The sequence below is a fragment of the Rhineura floridana genome, chromosome 1 (genome assembly GCF_030035675.1).
Source record: "Rhineura floridana isolate rRhiFlo1 chromosome 1, rRhiFlo1.hap2, whole genome shotgun sequence".
NCBI classification, from domain to species: Eukaryota; Metazoa; Chordata; class Lepidosauria; order Squamata; family Rhineuridae; genus Rhineura; species Rhineura floridana.
The window spans coordinates 237925511-237943090 of NC_084480.1; the positions used below are offsets into that span (position 1 = coordinate 237925511).

The following is a 17580-nucleotide window of genomic DNA, read 5'->3' on the forward strand; positions in this document are numbered from 1 at the left end:
TTCAACATGTTTGAGAGCAAAGTACAGTGTTTGGTTCCCTTGTAGGTTATGTTTTAAATTATTAAGTCATGTATGTATGTTTTTGTTGTTGCCTTCTACAGGGCTGTCTGTAGGCAGCATACAACCAAGCTAAAGAATATACAAGATTGTAAAAAATAGCCATAAAAAATTAACAGCAATCAGTACATAAAATATAAAACATCAGCCTCCACAGAAATCAAACAAGAAAAAAACTTTTCAGCAACATTAGATAAGTTAGTGTCTGAGCAACACTAACTAATGTTTCGTTAACTTTTATATACTGCAGAACTCCCAGAGTGTAACAGCTTTTCTTTTGCAGTTATTCCTGGATTAATGGTTCATAATTTCTCTCTTTAACTTAACAATATTACATGGTTGACATTTACCCACAGGCTTTAAGTTATTTATTCAGAGTTTTACATTCAGCCCCTCTGCATTTCAGATTAGTTCTGTTTAATAGAAAAAGTGCTGCCAGAAGGAATGTTATATGAGTGCTGGTTTTGTCATTGCCAGAAAAGCTTTGATTCAGTCAAAGCAATGGAAACCAGAACTCAGTAGAATGGATGTGTAGAGGAATCTGGGAATGAGCAATGAAAACATATGAAAACAAAAGCAATAATGATTGTGTGTAGGTATTGTAATGTCTTAATGGCAACACTATATGTATATAGAGTCACTAAATACACTATAGTTATGAGAAGCATAGCACTTTCAGATTTTAGAATACTGTATAAGTATTGTCACAGTGGGCAGAAACTCCTTAGTTTTATGGCTATTTCTCAAGTGACTGAAGAATACATTATGCAGTCCCTAATGTACAGATTTTTGTTGTAACGTGTGGGGATGCTTTGCTTAGTATATAATGTAGGAAAGAGTCATTGGCAGTTTCTAGATGTAGTTATGATTAACTGGATTCTGTTTTTGTGAACAGGTGTTCTTGTAACTTTGCATATTACTGCTTATAGACTGCCAGTTTTATAGATAAACAGTGTCATGGGGATTCAGGGTTTGTGGGCCTTTTCATTAGTGAAAAGTGGTGGTATTTGTAAAAGTGTAACAGTTAACATTCTATGATCTCAGCCATTAAGTTATGTACTCAAATATTTTTGAAGGATTTCTGCATATCAAGACACTCTGTTGTGAAGCTAAATTATGAAGAAATGTATTAACAATTCAAAAATATGAAGATAGGAAATTATACTGGTCTGTTCTTTAAGGATTAATGTAATATTCTTTGTATGCATGTAAACTTTGTATGTTGCAACACATCATAACAAATCTATACACTTTAGAATGGATATGTAGGGCTACCTAAAATAGCTATGTCATCTTAAAAATATACAATTCAAAAATCAGAAGCACTTGTACAAATTGAGTTGCCAAAACATTGAACACAGCTTCTTGGAATGAATCTGTCCTGGTTTTCATTTATTGGAACTCTTTATTTCTTTGTTGAGAATTTAGCTTCACAATGCAGAACATCTGTCTCCATATACAAACATTCATCAATAACCTTTTGCCTCACTTCTTAATAAGTGTTAGGCAGTAAAATGCTTCTGATGATTTCATTTGTATATTTGACATGGAGGATATGTAGCAGTTGTTGTATAGGAAGAATTGTGGAATTGTTAACTGGGTTACTCTTTGCCAGGATTTTCAAACCCACTTCAACCCTCTTTGTTACTATGGAACCATGGTTAGCATGGATGCTTATATCATGGTGAATGACAAAGAGAAAGCATATGATATCAAAGCTGGTTCCCAATTTGCAAAATGTGGTTGTTGTCTACAGTTTATTAACAATTTTAAAGAAGACTTCTATGCCAGCCTTTAATAAAAAAAAATTCTATGGTGTACAATAAAGCAGTAACTATACAAAATACTGCAAGAATAAAACAACAGAAGCAGCAAATAAAACATTGTCGTGTTGGGTTGATATAGTTGGGCATCTGCTAAGGTCTACATTTCTGTAGGCCCATTGTCATGAATCCTCTGGCAACTGCACCTAGCCATTGTCACCTGCTTGCTTGCTCATCTTTCCTTCTGATCCTGAAGAGGCAACAAATGAACAGCATGGGTAAGAACAAGGAGGAGCTACTGCCTCTACCTCCTCAGTCATTTACCTTTTGCTCTCTCCCTATCAAATGAGCAGGTGATGGTGATGAGGAATAACATTATGTGGGGCTTCCCTTGGGATTGGTCTGGAAGCTGCAGCTGGTACACAATGCTGTGGCCAGCTAGATGCGCGCATATTACACCTGTGCCGAGGGAACTGCTGCCGATCAGCTATCAGACCATGTTCAAGGTCTTGTTGTGAACATACAGAGCCCTAAACAACTCAGGACCCAGGTTACGTGAAAGACCGCCTGTCCCTGTATAGACCTGAAAGATCACTTTGATTATATGCTACTCGTGGCAGCACGCCCTACAGAATATCACAGGGCAGTGACCCAACAGCAGGCATTTTCTACTATTGCCCCAGTATTATGGAATGCCCTCTTCCCCAGTGGTTCCTGGAGGGCAGCCTGCAGCTTGGGAGGCACCTCCCCCTGGCGCGCGATAGGCAGGGTCCAATCTTCAGATTATCTCACCCAGGGGGAGGGGCCATCCCACTCTCTCCCAGACCTGTTCTGTCTGCTGTCTGGATGATCAGGGTCCGGTTGGGCTCCCTAAAAGCAAGCCAGCTTCTAGTTTTTTCATTCATCTGAAAATCTCACTTTTCTCTCCACCTTTTCTACTCTCTTGTCTCTCTGATACTTTATTCCTCTTTCTTTCCCTCCCTCCCCACTCCTCCCCAGCTATCTAGCTCAGTGTGGGGCAGGACGACACTTAGAGGACCATCTGTCCCACAATGAGGGAGTAGAGCATCAGATAGCGCTTTGCACCCTCTTGGTTGAAGGAGAGGCACAACCGCATACAGCACGTACAGCCACAGTTCCTTTCCTTGCCACTTCAGTTCCCATCTGATCAGCAAAGGAGACAGGAGGTGGCATCAGCTACGGCAACAAGGTGCGGTCTCTGTTCGCCTGCGTGTAGAACAAAAAGGCACAAAAGGGTGCTCTCAGCGGCTATCAGGCCCTCACCACCCCCACCTTAGGGTCAGCTGAGCTCTGAATTTCTTCCCGCCCACAATTGCAAACGGAGACATGACCACATTCTCAGAAGGGGGGGCAGAGCGATCTAATGCAGCAGTAGATTTCACCATGCTCCCAGTGGTCGGGAGAGACCTGAGCACCACATGGAAGGGGTGAGTAGAGGGCATTCGGCAGATTCCCTCCCCCCCCCAGGACAGGAGGATTTCCCCAAATTCCTATCATGGGTTATGGCATCCTTGCTAAGGAAATCATGAACTCGGGTGTACAGGTGGAGATAGAGTCCAGTTTAAGATCTGAGTGCCATAAGAGGAAGTACGGGTCCACATTGGGACACAAGAAAAGAATGTGCATCTCATCTCCTCCAAGCAGCACCTCCCCCTCTCTTCCCCCATCCCTGGGCTCCTCCTGCTCCTCCTCCTCTTTTTTTCGCCATAACAATCATGGGAGGAGATGCAAGGAGAAACGAGCACAACACTAAAGACACGCACTCCTCTCACCACCCTAGAAGTAAGCAAGGGGATAAGAGGGTGATGAGTAAAACAGGCAGTGCAATTCTAGGGATTTTTAACTTTTTAATCTTTTAATGTTTTCTGTCTATGCTTTTATATGGATTGTATTTGTGTTTTTGTTGTACGTCGCCCAGAGTGGCAGACTAATCTCTGCCAGATGGGCATCTAACAAATCAAATAAATAAATTGGGACTCCTGTCAGACTCTGACTGCTCTTCCTCTTCAGAAGGCAAAGAGGAGGGAGGGCTCTTGGAGGAAGAAATGGAAGCATCTCCTCCTAAGGGGAGGCTTTTTCAGGCAGAGTTTTCAGGCTAGACGGGTTTTGGAACTTCCCAACGAACAGCCCAAGGAGGAGGAGCCGGGCGCCTTCCACTGCATCAAAAGGTTCTAGGGCAGCCTTCCCAGAAGGCCAGTTGAAGATGGATATTCTGCCTTTCCCAGACTCATTCCAGGCTCTGCGGAATGCAGAATGGGCCAACCCAGCCAAACCCAAACCGACGCATAAGCTGGTTACTAAACTATTCCTTTGGGATCATGGGACAGCTGAAAACCCCAACAGTGGACTCCGCAGTGGTTGCTCTCTCTTCTTCGGCTGCTATTCCCACTGAAGGGGGAGGGGGACCGAAGGATGCCTGTGATAAAAGGGTGAAGGCTGCACCGCGTAGGAATTTTGAGGCACAAGGTGCAGCTTTCAGAGCTTCGGCTGCATCATCAGTGTTTGTGTGAGTGAACATGTTGTAGGCAAATGAACTGGCAGTCAGGGATGACATCCCTAAGCAAGTGAAGGATTGGCTGAGGAAGATATCTATGGCAGCAGCCTTCCAGGTAGATGCTACAAGGGACTCAATGAGCCTATCTGAAGCAGCGCCTCCAGCATCATCAGCTATGCTGCCTAACAAGATCAGCCTCAAAAGACCTTCTCTCTATCCCACCAGTCAAAACAGCTAGACTGATGAGGACTAGAGAAAGGGCTTTTTTAATTGTGGCCCCCACCCTATGGAACTCCCTTCCAAATGATCTCCGCCAGGCCCCCTCTACAATGAGTTTCTGCTGGGCCGTGAAGACCTGGCTCTTCAGGCAGGCCTTTGGGGTGCGCTAGATTTTAACATCATTGCTTTTAGATTTTAATGTTATTGTATTGATGTGTCATTTTGTGCTATTTTGCTTATTTTGTACGTCGCCCAGAGTGACTGGTTAGCCAGCCAGATGGGCGACTAAGAAATCCAATAAATAAATAAATAATGATGTTCAATGCCAGGGCAATGACTTCTGGCATGGTGGATAGGCGGAATCTATGGCTCAGACACTGGGAAGTGGATCCTGGCTCACATAGCCATTTGGCGAACTTTCCCTTTGGGGGGGCAAGCTATTTGGAGACCCTCTGGAGAAAGTTTTAGTGGAGACAAGGGACAAGCTGAAGGCTCTTCCCATGGCAAAAAAAGACGAGCGCAAACAACAGCAGTCCTTTCGGAGCTCCAGACACTTTCAGCATCAGTATACCTCTGGGTATAAATCTTGATGGGGAAAGTCAGACAGGACCCCCAACACCAACAGGTCCAGACAACAGTCTTCCTCTCCTTTCCCCTCCACTTCGAAGTTCCAGAAAGGGTCAAAGAAGGGGCAAGCTTCCTGATGCCAGGCCAGGAGCCCAGCATGGAGCCATAGGGGGTTGTTTGCTACATTTCGCACAAGCATGGGCAACGACCACATCAGACCACTGTGTTCTTTCCACAGTGTCGTTCAGTTACTCCTTGGAATTTTCCAATCTCGCAAAGGAAAGGTTCATCGCAACCCCAAAGTCCAGGAGACCAGGAAAACATCAGGCTTTTCTCAAGCCACAGATCACCTGCTGGACATATAAGCAGTGGAACCAGTACCTGCTCAAGAGCGAGCTCGGGGTGTATACTCAATTTCCTTCCTGGTTTTGAAGAAAAACAGGAGTGTCCGGGCTATACTCGACCTCAAGTGACTGAATCGGAGGATGTCTTACAAAAACTTCAAAAGGGAGACCTTGAAGTCTATATTTGAGGCCATGGATTGAGAGGACTGGATGGCATCAATAGACCTTTCCAAGGTCTATATATCCCAATTCACAGACAACACAGGAAATATCTTCGCTTCCGTTACACCAATCAGCATTATCAGTACAAGGCACTGCCCTTTGGTCTGACCTCAGTTCCAAGAGTGTTCACCAAGGTACTAGTAGCTCTGGTGGCCCATCTGAGGACCTTGGGGGTGAAGCTTCACCCCTACCTCCACAACATCTTGGTCGGGGCTTCCTCCAGGGGTCAGTGTGCCAGGAATGTACAGACAACATTGAATTGTCTCACTGACTGTTGTTTTGTGGTCAACTACGAGAAGAGTACCCTGGAACCCACTCAGACCATCACTCATTTGAGGTTCAGATAAACTCAGCCCTTTTCAACATGAAGCTCACTTAGGAGCGGGTAGACAAGATTTGGGACTTAATGGCAAAAGTGATTGCTTCAGAGTCAGTAGACCTGATGGATCTAGCCAAGTTGCCGGAAATGCTAGTTTCGTGCCAGGACTTGGTGAACTGGGCCCGGTTTTATTCTCATCCCCTGATGCAGGTGCTATTGCCTTTCCAGCATCAGATAGCAGAGTCACGCAGGTTGAGGATTTTGATCAGTCCAAGTCTGCTTGTGGAATTGGGATAGCGGTTGGTCCCTCAGAGGCTGCTGATGGGGGTAAGCCTAGAATCACCAGTGAGGAAGATTCTGACCATGGATGCCAGTCTCTATGGATGGGGGGCACATCTGGATACTTGTGACACAGGGAGTATGGAAGAACAGCGAAAGGTGACACAGTATCAACTGGTTGGAGCTACGGGCTGTGCATCTGGCACTCCAGGAGTTCACATCACAGGTCTCAGGGGCTCACATTTTGGTGAGAACCAGCAACACCGTTACCAAGGCATACATCAATCATCAAGGAGGAACAAGATCAGCTGCTCTGGCAGAGGAGGCCCGGAGATTGTTGAGTTGGGTGGAAGCTCCCTGAGGGCAAAACATGTGGCAGGAGTCCAGAACATAACTGTGGATTGGCTGAGCAGGACCTCCCTTTCAGATACTGAGTGGCATCATCCTCAGGTCTTCCAACAGATCATCAAGGTATTCGGAGTTCCACAGGTGGATCTTTTTGTGACTTATCAGAATGCTCAACTCCACAGGTTTTTCTCCCATTTCCACCAGTTGGAAGCCCAGGGGCTGAATGCACTGGTGACAGACTGGCCAGCGGGTCTCCTCTACCCCTTTCCTTCCATCCCTCGAATTCTACAGACAGTCAGATACATCAAGCATCTGAAAGCTGAAGTGATTCTGATAGCTCCATGCTGGTCAAGGAGGGCATGGTTTCCAGAGTTACTACATCTCTCAGTACCAGACGCATGGCGCATTCCATTCTGACCAGACCTCTTGAGCCAAGGCCCGGTCTTCCACCCTTGCCCAGAGATCTTCAGACTAACAGTGTGGAGGCTGAGCAGCAATGGTTAGTGAAATTGGGGTTTTCCGGCTCAGTTCTGAATACTCTACTGGCATCATGAAAGGTGTCAACCTATAAAACTTATGGCTCTACCTGGAAGGTATACGTAGACTGGTGCCGAGCCCAGGGGCGAGATCCAGCTTCTAGACAGATTGCGGATGTACTGGGCTTCCTGCAGGCTGGGATGAATAAGGGGCTTAGTACAAATACACTTAAGTGCCAGGCATCAGCTATTGGTAGCATTCTGAGCTGTAGGGGTGATCCCTCTTTGTCATCGCATCCCTTATGTCGGCGGTTCCTTAAGGGGGTTGGGATTACAGAATCCCCAAGTCATCCATTGGTTCCCCACATGGAACTTAAATTGGCAACTATCAGCCCTTATGGCTCTGCCTTTTAACCCCTGGCCACATGTAAGATAAAGCTCTTGACTCTTAAAACAGCCTTTCTGGTGGCTATTACATCAGCTCAAAGGGTATCAGAGTTAGGGCCCCTGTCTTCGGACCCGCAACTTTGCATATTTCATCAGGCCAAGGTGGTCCTGAGGCCAGACCCATCATTTATTCCTAAAATAAATTCACTCTGTCACAGATCTCGGGAGGTGATTCTTCCCTCATTTTGCCCCAATCTGTCCTTCTCTAAGGAACAGAACTGGCACACTCTGGATGTGCTTAGGGCACTCAAGTTTTATCTGGAAAGGACTGCTAGCTTTAGGAAGTCAGAGGTGGTATTCATTTCCTTTGGCAGGGTAATGATGGGCAGGAAAATTTCCCCCTCATCCATCTCATGGTGGTTTAAGGAGGCCATTGTCCAGGCCTATCAGGCTTCAGGCAAACCTCCACCATGAGGGCTCACAGCCCACTCCTTGCGGTGGGCATCTACCTCGGTGGCTGTAAAGGGAGGCTTCTCAGTCATAGAAATCTGTAGGGTGGCCATGTGGACGTCACTGCATACCTTTGTCAAGCATTCCAAAATTGACTCCTGGGTCTTGGTGGATACCGCATTTGGGAGGAGGGTTTTGCAAGGGGTGGTCCAGGTATGACCTTCCCTCAACCGGAATCCCACCCAGGAGGTTATTATTGCTCTGTTATATCCCAAGCTGAGAATGCCCTCCAGGAACCACTGGGGAATAAATGAATTATTCTTCCCAGGGGTTCTTGGCAGGCATTCCCCCACCTCTTCATTCCAGTGCTGAGGGTTTGAGTAATGCCGGTTTCCAGTGACTTCTGCCAGTACTGTACATGAGGGGGAGGTAGTCAGGGACTCCCGGGGATTTCATGGATTACCTTTTTTCTTCTGTCTGTTGCCCTGGAAGTTTCTACATTTTATCTACTAGTTTTTTTTCCTTTCAGAAGTCAGTTTTCTTAGCATGCTAGTCTCCACAAGTTGCAGTGGGTTCTCATGGAGATGACAGGCCAATCAGACCAGGAGTACAGCTCCATCGAGGGACCATTTCGGGTGGTTGAGGGGTCATCCGTGCTCTGCCAGTAGGTCTGGGAGAGAGTGAGATGGCCCCTCCCCCTGGGTGAGATAATCTGAAGATTGGACCCTGCCTATCACGTGCCAGCGGGAGGTGCCTCCCAAGCTGCAGAATGCCCTCCAGGAACCCCTGGGAAGAGAAATTCACAATAAGAGTTTCCATTTATTCTCTGCCATATGTGAGGCAGCAACCATCATTTACTTCATATGTCTTGTAAAATCTTTTTGTGCAGGCTTTCTCTGACCCATAAGATTAGGCCCTATGTGTTTGAATCCCTGAATTCCTGTGTTATTTGATTTATATGCCTCCATGCTGCTGCTCTATTAGTATTAGATTGTCTTGTTATTTTAATGATATTGTTTGTATACCACGTAAAGATTATTAAAATCTTAAGCTGTTTATAAATAGTTATAAATTAATAAATTTATTAAATAATTAGCAACAGCAACCAATAGCAATGATAGTGAGGTAGAGGGACCCAATGAGGGTGTCTTACCCAAGGGCTTCCCAACACCTTGGTTTTAGGGAGCTTTGAAAATCCCAGATTGATGAAACAGAGTCCCCCTTTTCCTTAAGTTCCTCCCCTTACACACACACACACACACACACGTCTTACCTTGGAAGACGTGACACTTGGCAAGAAATGACACTCCAAGCATTTTTTTCCAGCTAAGGAGAGACTCAAGAAGACCTGTCATGTATGGAAGTAAGCTTTCTCTTCTGTCTGTTACCCTTCCCTCTTTCCCCAGCTTAAGGCTTTTTGCTTGGGGAAGATGGACGGTGGCGGAACTTGCAGGAAGACATGAATAGTAGCAAGGGTGGAGTGCAAGCCATGGTTTGAGTTGAGTCCATCTTGAACTAGTCTGGGCTTGACCCAAAATGGGGCCAGCCCTTTTGAGCACACTAAATTCTTATTCCAAGTTCCCAGCACCATTTCTGCTTGAAACAAATGAAGTCGTGATACCAAGCAAGTATGCTTTATCTAGATCTATGAATTGGATTTACACTTACGCAGCCAATACAAAGACTGAAATAAAAGGTGTGCAATCCATGCAATTATGGTTGTGATGTCTTTAAAAATTATTGTATGGATTATTTTATGGATTATATTGTTTAGATTTCCCACTGCATACTCTAATTGTAGCATTAGCTCTGATGTTTCAGTGCATCTAAGACTGTGTTCAGACAACATTTTTCTACTATGTATGAGAAAAGAGCAACCTCAAACCGCCATCCCACTTTCTTCTTCCTCCTTTGATAGAAAACAGTGTGTGTGAACCTGTGAAATAAGTGGTTCATCTGTTTTCCTTTTTCAGCATAGGAAGATCTTATGTACCCATCACACATTAATTTATACCAAAAGAGAAAGGACTGGTCTATATAGGCCTAAGGTGCTCAACTCTCATAATCAGACTGAAACATGTTAGTCTGAGCAGGGACTTTAAGAAGACTTGTATGGAGTAAATATGTTTTATAATGAAGGTTATTCCACAGTTGGCTACACTGTCATAGGTGGAAGTAGAAGAAAAAATGTTTTCCTGTTTTTCAAAGAACAGCAGTATTTCTACTCTGACATCACTATGTACTTTAATGCTACATGAGTATCTTGAATGTATCAAGGTCATAGGTTGTGAATGTGTCAGGAAGAGCAGATCACAACACATATACACCAGAGACATGATGGCATTAATTCACTAAGCTTTTCCTGGGAAAATAAATTGATAGAGCAACAATGTGTCAGCCACCTGCTATATTTTTATTTTCCAGTGTGCTGTTTGTTTAATGTTCCTCAGAACAGTAATAAAGATCTTCTTGGCTTGCAAGTAAAATATTGTTCATGTTATTACCTCTCTTTGGATTGGATATGAATATTAATTTATCCTTGGAAAATATGAACCTGTACTTTTCCTTTTCTCACAACTTGTAGAGATAATTGTGTTACACGCCAAACTAATGTTTGGTGGGGTTCTTTGCTCATCTGGTCTCCTAATCAGGTCCTGCAAATCCCCATCTTATTGAGAAACTCACAACTTTTTGAAAAGTTTAGTGCAACTCCATGAAGATGCATAGGGTGTATACCCCAACCCTGAAGTGAAAGCAAAAGTTGATTGGTATATGGTGGCTTTGCATGCTAATTGAATGTCTCATAGGTATGAAGCTGCTGGATAAGAGTGAAGCTGGTAAGAAGTATGCCCATGCTCCAAGTGTACTTTGAGCTGTCATATGCAGCACCTTTGCAGCACATCTTTCAAACCAGCTTGTTCATAGGCACCAGTGTTTTAAATTTAGAATGCTAATACATCCATTGGGACTAAAACTGGTACATTTATTCACAAGCATCTCTTTATATGGTAGTGAACTCCATCTTCTTTAGTACAACAAATAAAAAGTAGAGTTCAAATAAAAGAAACTAAAATGTTTCGCAAGAAGAAAAATAAAGTAATATCTTCATGCTTAATTATATTCCCAAAGATTTATGTAGAAGTTGAATGATGCTTCAGTTACTGAAGGCAATTGCCAAATGTTCTGCCGATCAGAATTCCAGGCACAAGACAATGTTATTTGCAAACTTTATGGTGACTTTGAACTGCATGGGGAAGATAGCATGAATTCAGACAGTTAAAATGTTCAATAATGATTTTCTGCTGTGTTGTTTCTGTAATATCATTTCAACAGATTGTTTGGCGTCACTTCAGTCATTCAGACCAACTGTTCAAGCACTTGGAAAATTATAACTAACCCAACTTTGAAATGGTATCACCATACCAGCCCCATCTTGCTGCTGGCATTGTACTACACCCTAGCAACTCTTGTTCGACTTTGGCTCCATGAACCTATTGTACAGGTGCAACAGCTCTCTTCTTTCTGTTTACTGATGTGAAAAGCTTCAATACAAGAATGTAGACAGGTTGCTGCAATATTTGCACATAACAATTGAACAAGTGTGCATTGTGAATTACTAAAAATACACCACTTGCTATATATGTAATTCAGGATAGAGCTACTAGAAAAGCTTATGGTTCTTAAGCCATAATTACCTTATAATATAAATGCAAGGATAGACACTTGTCTAAGAATCAGTAAGCTGGAATGGGTCCTTTGTACAGTGAAGGTGCAATTGAGAAGGTCTGGCTCAGATGCTCACTAACCCAGTAATAGTAAAAATGTGGTGCAGCATGGCATGGTTTTTATGAGCGCATCCCCTATTTGTTATGCATAGTGGTGATGTGTGGTTTCTTTGCCCATTCCTATAGTTTTGGCATGGCCACAGAAACATGAATTGTGGGATTTGATTACCAATTCATAATTTATCTAGTAATCCACCAGCTTTCACAGGATGTCTGTGTGGGGGGGTGTAGTGGTGACATATTAACCAAACATAGTCTTAATAGTTGTGTGAGTGAACATACAAGCTGGCATTGCTGGCATATTTTATGTTTATGTCTATGCTGACCATCAAGGCCATTCAACCCTGCTTCTTTGCTCAAATACACTCCAATATATGTCAACATGTACAAGAGAGAACAAAATGATGAATTATGTTTTATGGGATTTGGCCCAGTGATTGGTTCAAATAACTTGGTTGGGTGAATGGAATTGGATGAATATGAAAAGTGAATATGGATATTGATTTTATATTGTACATAGCATACACTGCTTAGAGATTTGTAAAATATTAAGCTTTTAAATAAAATAAACTAACAGTTTAGAAACTTACATGGTCCCAGTTGCTTCTGAAGATAGGTGCATGTGCTCATACATCTAGACTGGAAGTATACCTGTGAAACTCCTGCCTGCTTCACAGGTCTCCTGTCAGAGCTAATTGCATGTACTTCTCTTCATTACACTTTTGTAAATAGATGTAGCTTTCATTTTAAAGATATGGGGTGAACTCCAACTGTGTCTCCACCAGCAAAACAGACACCTTTGGCAGAACGGATTTTCCCTCCCTCTGGAGTAAATGGGAGGGGGGGCTGCAAGGGCAAAGAGAGGAAGAAGAACTCTCATGTTGCCCATGTATAATGTCTGGCAAGATGAGGTTACCATTACCTGTTGATGTTTGCAGTGCTGCTTAAACTTGGCTAAGAAAATGTTGAGATTGATTAGTCTTAGCACTTGTCTGAAAAGTTGCTATAGTCTTGACCAAATTGAATAAGCATAATAAATATAAACTAAACACTGTCTAGAGTTTTGAGACAAGCTAATGGTTAATGGCCTGTGTATCCTATTTACCTTGAAAATTTTATTCCAATTTTTAAAGAGAAAAATAGCAGCTATATAACTGTAGTTATTCTGGAGTTAACGTAGCCCTGTTTGTTCTTTAGCATTCGCCTGATGATGATGATGATAAATCTGGTAATAGGGAAGAAGAATCAGACTGCGGTCAAGCCCAAATGACTGCTGAAAGAAGGCGCAGTTTGTGGTATACAAGCCGCTACACAACTGATGAAAGAAAAGTAAGGTCAAATATAATGTAGTAGGATTATAATTAACTAACTAATGATCAGGAGTACTGTGTTCTATGTTCCTGACTATGTATGATATAATATAGTTTGGCTGTACAAAATTTAAGCAAAACAAAAGAGCAAATGTTGCTACAAGTTCTTTAAAAATATAAACACAAGTATTCCAGTAGAAATGTACCACTAGGTATTTCTCGATTATAGCTAGTCTCTTCAAGTTAGGTTTTCAAACTTTATGCAATAAAAGCTGTATAAAGGAGTTCCTTTAGGTAGGCTTGTGTGTAGTGGGAATTTTGACTTCTTTTAACAGTAATCCCCTATGCAGCATTGCAGGCTTCTGAAGCTCCCCTGAATTTCTCAAAAGTAGTTACTGTCATAATGGTGTTTCTTCTTGTTAGAGCCTTCAGATGAAAATGTTGTTCTAGCATGGAATATAGATGTAATAAATAGATAAGTAGCAACAGCAGCAACAGCAGTAGTAGTATATAAGGGGTGTGTGTGCGTGTGCATGCAGTAATTAACATGTTACTCAAATCAAATGGTCAGTTTGAGACCAAAACCAAACACTCTTAAGAATATTTTATGCTTCAGCTATACTTCTCAACTAATACGTTATTCTTGCCTTGCTTTTGCAGCTTCTGTCAATGACTCAGGATGAACACAAGCCATCTGATGTTAGTACCCTGTCTCGTTTTTGCAGTTAATGTGCACTCTGAATTTTGATTATATTGTTGAGAGATAAGTCTTTGTCACACATTTCATGCAAAAAGTGGCAACACATGAACAAAGAGACTGTGAAGCCATGTTTCACTCTAACCCTAAGATCATACTCCTCCCAGCCCTCATGTGTTGAGGGACGAGTTATGAAGTGGGGAGCCTTTTCTATCCTCGCAGCCCCCCTGCATAGTTTAGAACCCTAATATTCTGTTGACATCTTTTCATCATCTACTGAAAAAATATCTGTTCCATTTGGCTTATAAGGGTTAAGAAGATGATTGCACTGTTGTTTGTTTTGTGACTATGTATTTGTATGGCTGTTCATTTTTCCTATGATATTCTGGGTTTTTGGTTTTATTACTGATGTTTTATTTTGTATTCTACTGCCAATTGTTCACTACCCAGAAATGTTTTGTTGAAGGGCAGTCTACAAATTCTGGGTTGTATCCAGTGCTGTGCCAATGGGTTTCCACTGGCACAAAAGGACTTTCATTTCCTCTCCTCCCCCCATTCATCTCAGGTCCCCCAACCCTCCAGAGCTGACACATGGGTGGCTGGAGGGGACAAGAAGCTCCATTGTGTGCCTGGGAGTCTGTTACACCAGCAGAGCTGCAGCGTTGAATATGACCCATAATTAATAATAATAACAGCAGCAGCAACAACATCTGGTTCAACAGAAGATCCCAGTCTTCCAAGCTATCTAACAACTTAGAAGCAAAAGTAGGTGCCGGACTTCCTTGCAGGCCTCTTCAAGATGTTTTGAAATGGAGGGTGCCCACAACCACTCTTTCCATTCTTTACAGATGTCATTTTGCCCTCTAAATAAGTCATCTAACAACACAGAGGCCTCATTTGCATATAATGCCAAGCCAGATTATGGCTCTGTAAGCATACAGGTAACCAGAAGAAAAATTGCAGTCATTTCACTCCTCCCTGGGTCCGGATGTTGCACAACCTGGAGCTAAGTCATGGTTTGGCTTATCATAATGTGCAAACCCAGGCTCATGGTTTGTCTCTCCCAAACAAGAAGTGGTGAACCAAGAACAAGCCTTGGTTACAGCTCATGTTTTGTTGGGAGTGATACAAATCACAAGCCTGGGTTCTCATATAATGCCAAGCTGCACCATGACTTAGCAGCAGCAGGATCAGTGGAGGAGCAAAGGAGCCACAATTTTCCTTCTATGTTCTCATATATCTGCTCATTCTTGCTATGCCATAATGTGGCTGAGCATTATGTGCGAAGTAGGTCATAAGCCCACTTCATAGTTTGGACTTTACACATATAGTTAAAGTACAGTTTGCAGCATGTCCTGCCCCTGCTTGTCCATACATTGAAATTTGCATCTGCCAGTGTGATCTCCAAAGATTACAACTGCTTGGAGCTCTTTCTGCATCCATATGTTTGTAAGTGTTACATGTTGCAGCCATTACAAAACAATGTTACATGTTGCAGCATTACAAAACAAGGGAGTGAAAACCAATGCCCCCTGTCAGCCACACATTTATTGTACCTATGGAGAAAAAGCCAAACATGTGAAGAGAGCTTGTATCTTCCAGGATTCTGGATCACATGCAGCAGTCTCATCCATATTATCTGTGTACTAACAATAGTCCTGTATTATAAAACCTGGCCATCCTAATATACAAATAAAAGCATTTATCCTGTTACCTTTCAGAAGCAGAAATAGCTCTTCATAACCCAAAATACTTTATTAACTTTCTTAATTTATCCTGTTGTGTTCTATTAAAACAATTTTATCTTTATCATAAAATTTTGTCACCCCGGAATACATCAAAGGAAATGTGTGCCATACAGAAAATACTAGTTTTTGCCTGTATTCTCATACGGTCATATTTAGAAAGAAACTCAGAAAAAAGTGCCGTTGACACTTTGAGCAAATAAGTCTTTTTTGCTGTTGTTCAGAAACAGTTACATGGAAATAGATTCCATTGGTTTCAATTGAATTTTCTTCCATATAAATGTGGTTGGGATAGTAGTGTTAGACCAATTTGAACATTACATTTTGTCATGCAATGCATTTGGGATAATTGTTTGGAGTTTTCAATTAAACAGGTTATGTTTAATGCGTATGACAACTGTGGATAGATTACTATGCATCATTTATATTTTTGACAAGAAAAGTAATGTGTCTAGCGTAGTTTCTGTTTTAAAAGGATTCCCTTTCTCTAATCTTCATTCAACAGGTCCTCCTGGTGACAGTGAATGGTACACCTGTTGATTATCAGAGCATGCACGCTTTGTGTCCCATAGAAAATGGGCCTGCAAGGATAGATCTATATTCAAGACCACACTACAAATGGGACCCATCAGCTGATGACTTAGGTACTAGTGAAAATCGCTTGGGAATAAATCCTTGCCTTACATTTTATGTGTGCATCCATTGATTTATGACTCATTGATGATCTCAGCATTAATTCCGTAATCTAATGCCATATCTAAATGCAAACAATCCCTTAATTCAGCAATTAATCCTCTACTGGGAATGAGTGTCTACCAGCAGGTATATTCCAGTTTAATTAAAGTGCTCTTGTATTTCATGTGAAGTCCAACCCCATCTCATTTTCAGGATGAGAACACAATGCTAATCAATTATGTTAATTGGGTCAAGAATATTCTTTTTTTTTTCATTTCCTGAAAACTGCCGAGCTCACTCCTTTTAACAAAGGCAAGAATGCTTTGCAAACAGGACAGAAACACCCCAATGGCTGGACTTTCTCCCTGTGGCATGATGGTTAATTAACTAAACTCAGGATGTCCCAAGAACTCTCCACCTGTGTCTTTGGCTATGAATCATTGCTCACGTAAAAGCCCAGACACTTTGTGACAAAGCCCTTTTCACATTAAGGGTGAGGCAGTAAGACAAGTTTTTCCTATAAAAAGTTTTTCTTATATAATGGGAGCATCAGGCATCCCCACTTTCTTCAACCCTCTGTAAAGGAGGATGTTCCATGCTATTCCAGTTCAGTCTTTCCCAACCAGACTGTTTCATTATTCTCTGCAGTTCAGCCTTCTGCATAGGAGCCTGCTCTACAAGTTCAACTTTCTGGGACATTTCCAAGTAGTTGATACACAACACTCTTTTTCATGACATGCCACCCCCATCGGGAGAGGGATTCTTTCTTTCCTCTGTTAAGGCTTCTCTTCACCCCTCTATCCTCCCAGTGTTTCTTGGCTCCATGTTTGTTGTTTTGTTATGGGACTAGTCAGGAACCCTCTGCAAAGAGACCCCAACTAGTAACTTTATAAAGGAAAAGATTTTTCTGTTTTTGAACCAACTTAATAGCGTTCAGAGAACCCAAGAGGGGATGGGACTTTGGCTCAAGGGCCAACTGCCTCAGTCATATCAGGGAGAGGGATTCCCTTTGCCCTTTCCTCACAGAGTTCCCACCTGGCACAGCAAGGACTCTGGAAACTCCAGTTAGTATTACCATGCTATTATTTCTTCACTGGTGCAGGTACTACATCTCAATTTCCCTTTTTTCTCTATCTCCTGTATTTTCCTTACCTTGCGCTAATCTGTCTCTCACAAAACAGGGTAGCTACTTCTTTACATGTAGCATTTCTCCCTTCTTGGTGCTTTCTTTCTTTCTTCAGCAAAGCCAGGTTGTTACAACTTTCACTCATAATTCCTTATTAGCCTTCTCTTTCTCGGCAACTGTAATAAAGTATATGATCCAGGCAACGTGTAGGTGGTCTTTCTTGTGTATGTGTGTCTTTCCTGGGTATGTTCTTTTCTGTATGTCACTGTAGTGGCATTTTCAAGCCGCAAAGCTCC

The 17580-nt window shown here is 42.4% G+C and overlaps 1 protein-coding gene across 6 annotated transcripts in view; it reads left to right on the plus strand.

Moving 5' to 3' along the window:
- Positions 1–17580, plus strand: part of PIEZO2 (piezo type mechanosensitive ion channel component 2) — a 417861-nt gene that overhangs the window by 262942 nt on the left and 137339 nt on the right. For 5 of the 6 annotated variants that reach the window (XM_061595221.1, XM_061595247.1, XM_061595237.1 and 2 more), the window contains 4 exons: positions 11280–11448; positions 12929–13060; positions 13702–13740; positions 15989–16127. In XM_061595221.1, the coding sequence (XP_061451205.1) occupies positions 11280–11448; positions 12929–13060; positions 13702–13740; positions 15989–16127 (479 nt within the window). Of the gene's footprint in view, positions 1–11279; positions 11449–12928; positions 13061–13701; positions 13741–14404; positions 14504–15988; positions 16128–17580 lie in introns of those variants that run through there. The other variant, XM_061595256.1, reaches the window with a different exon arrangement.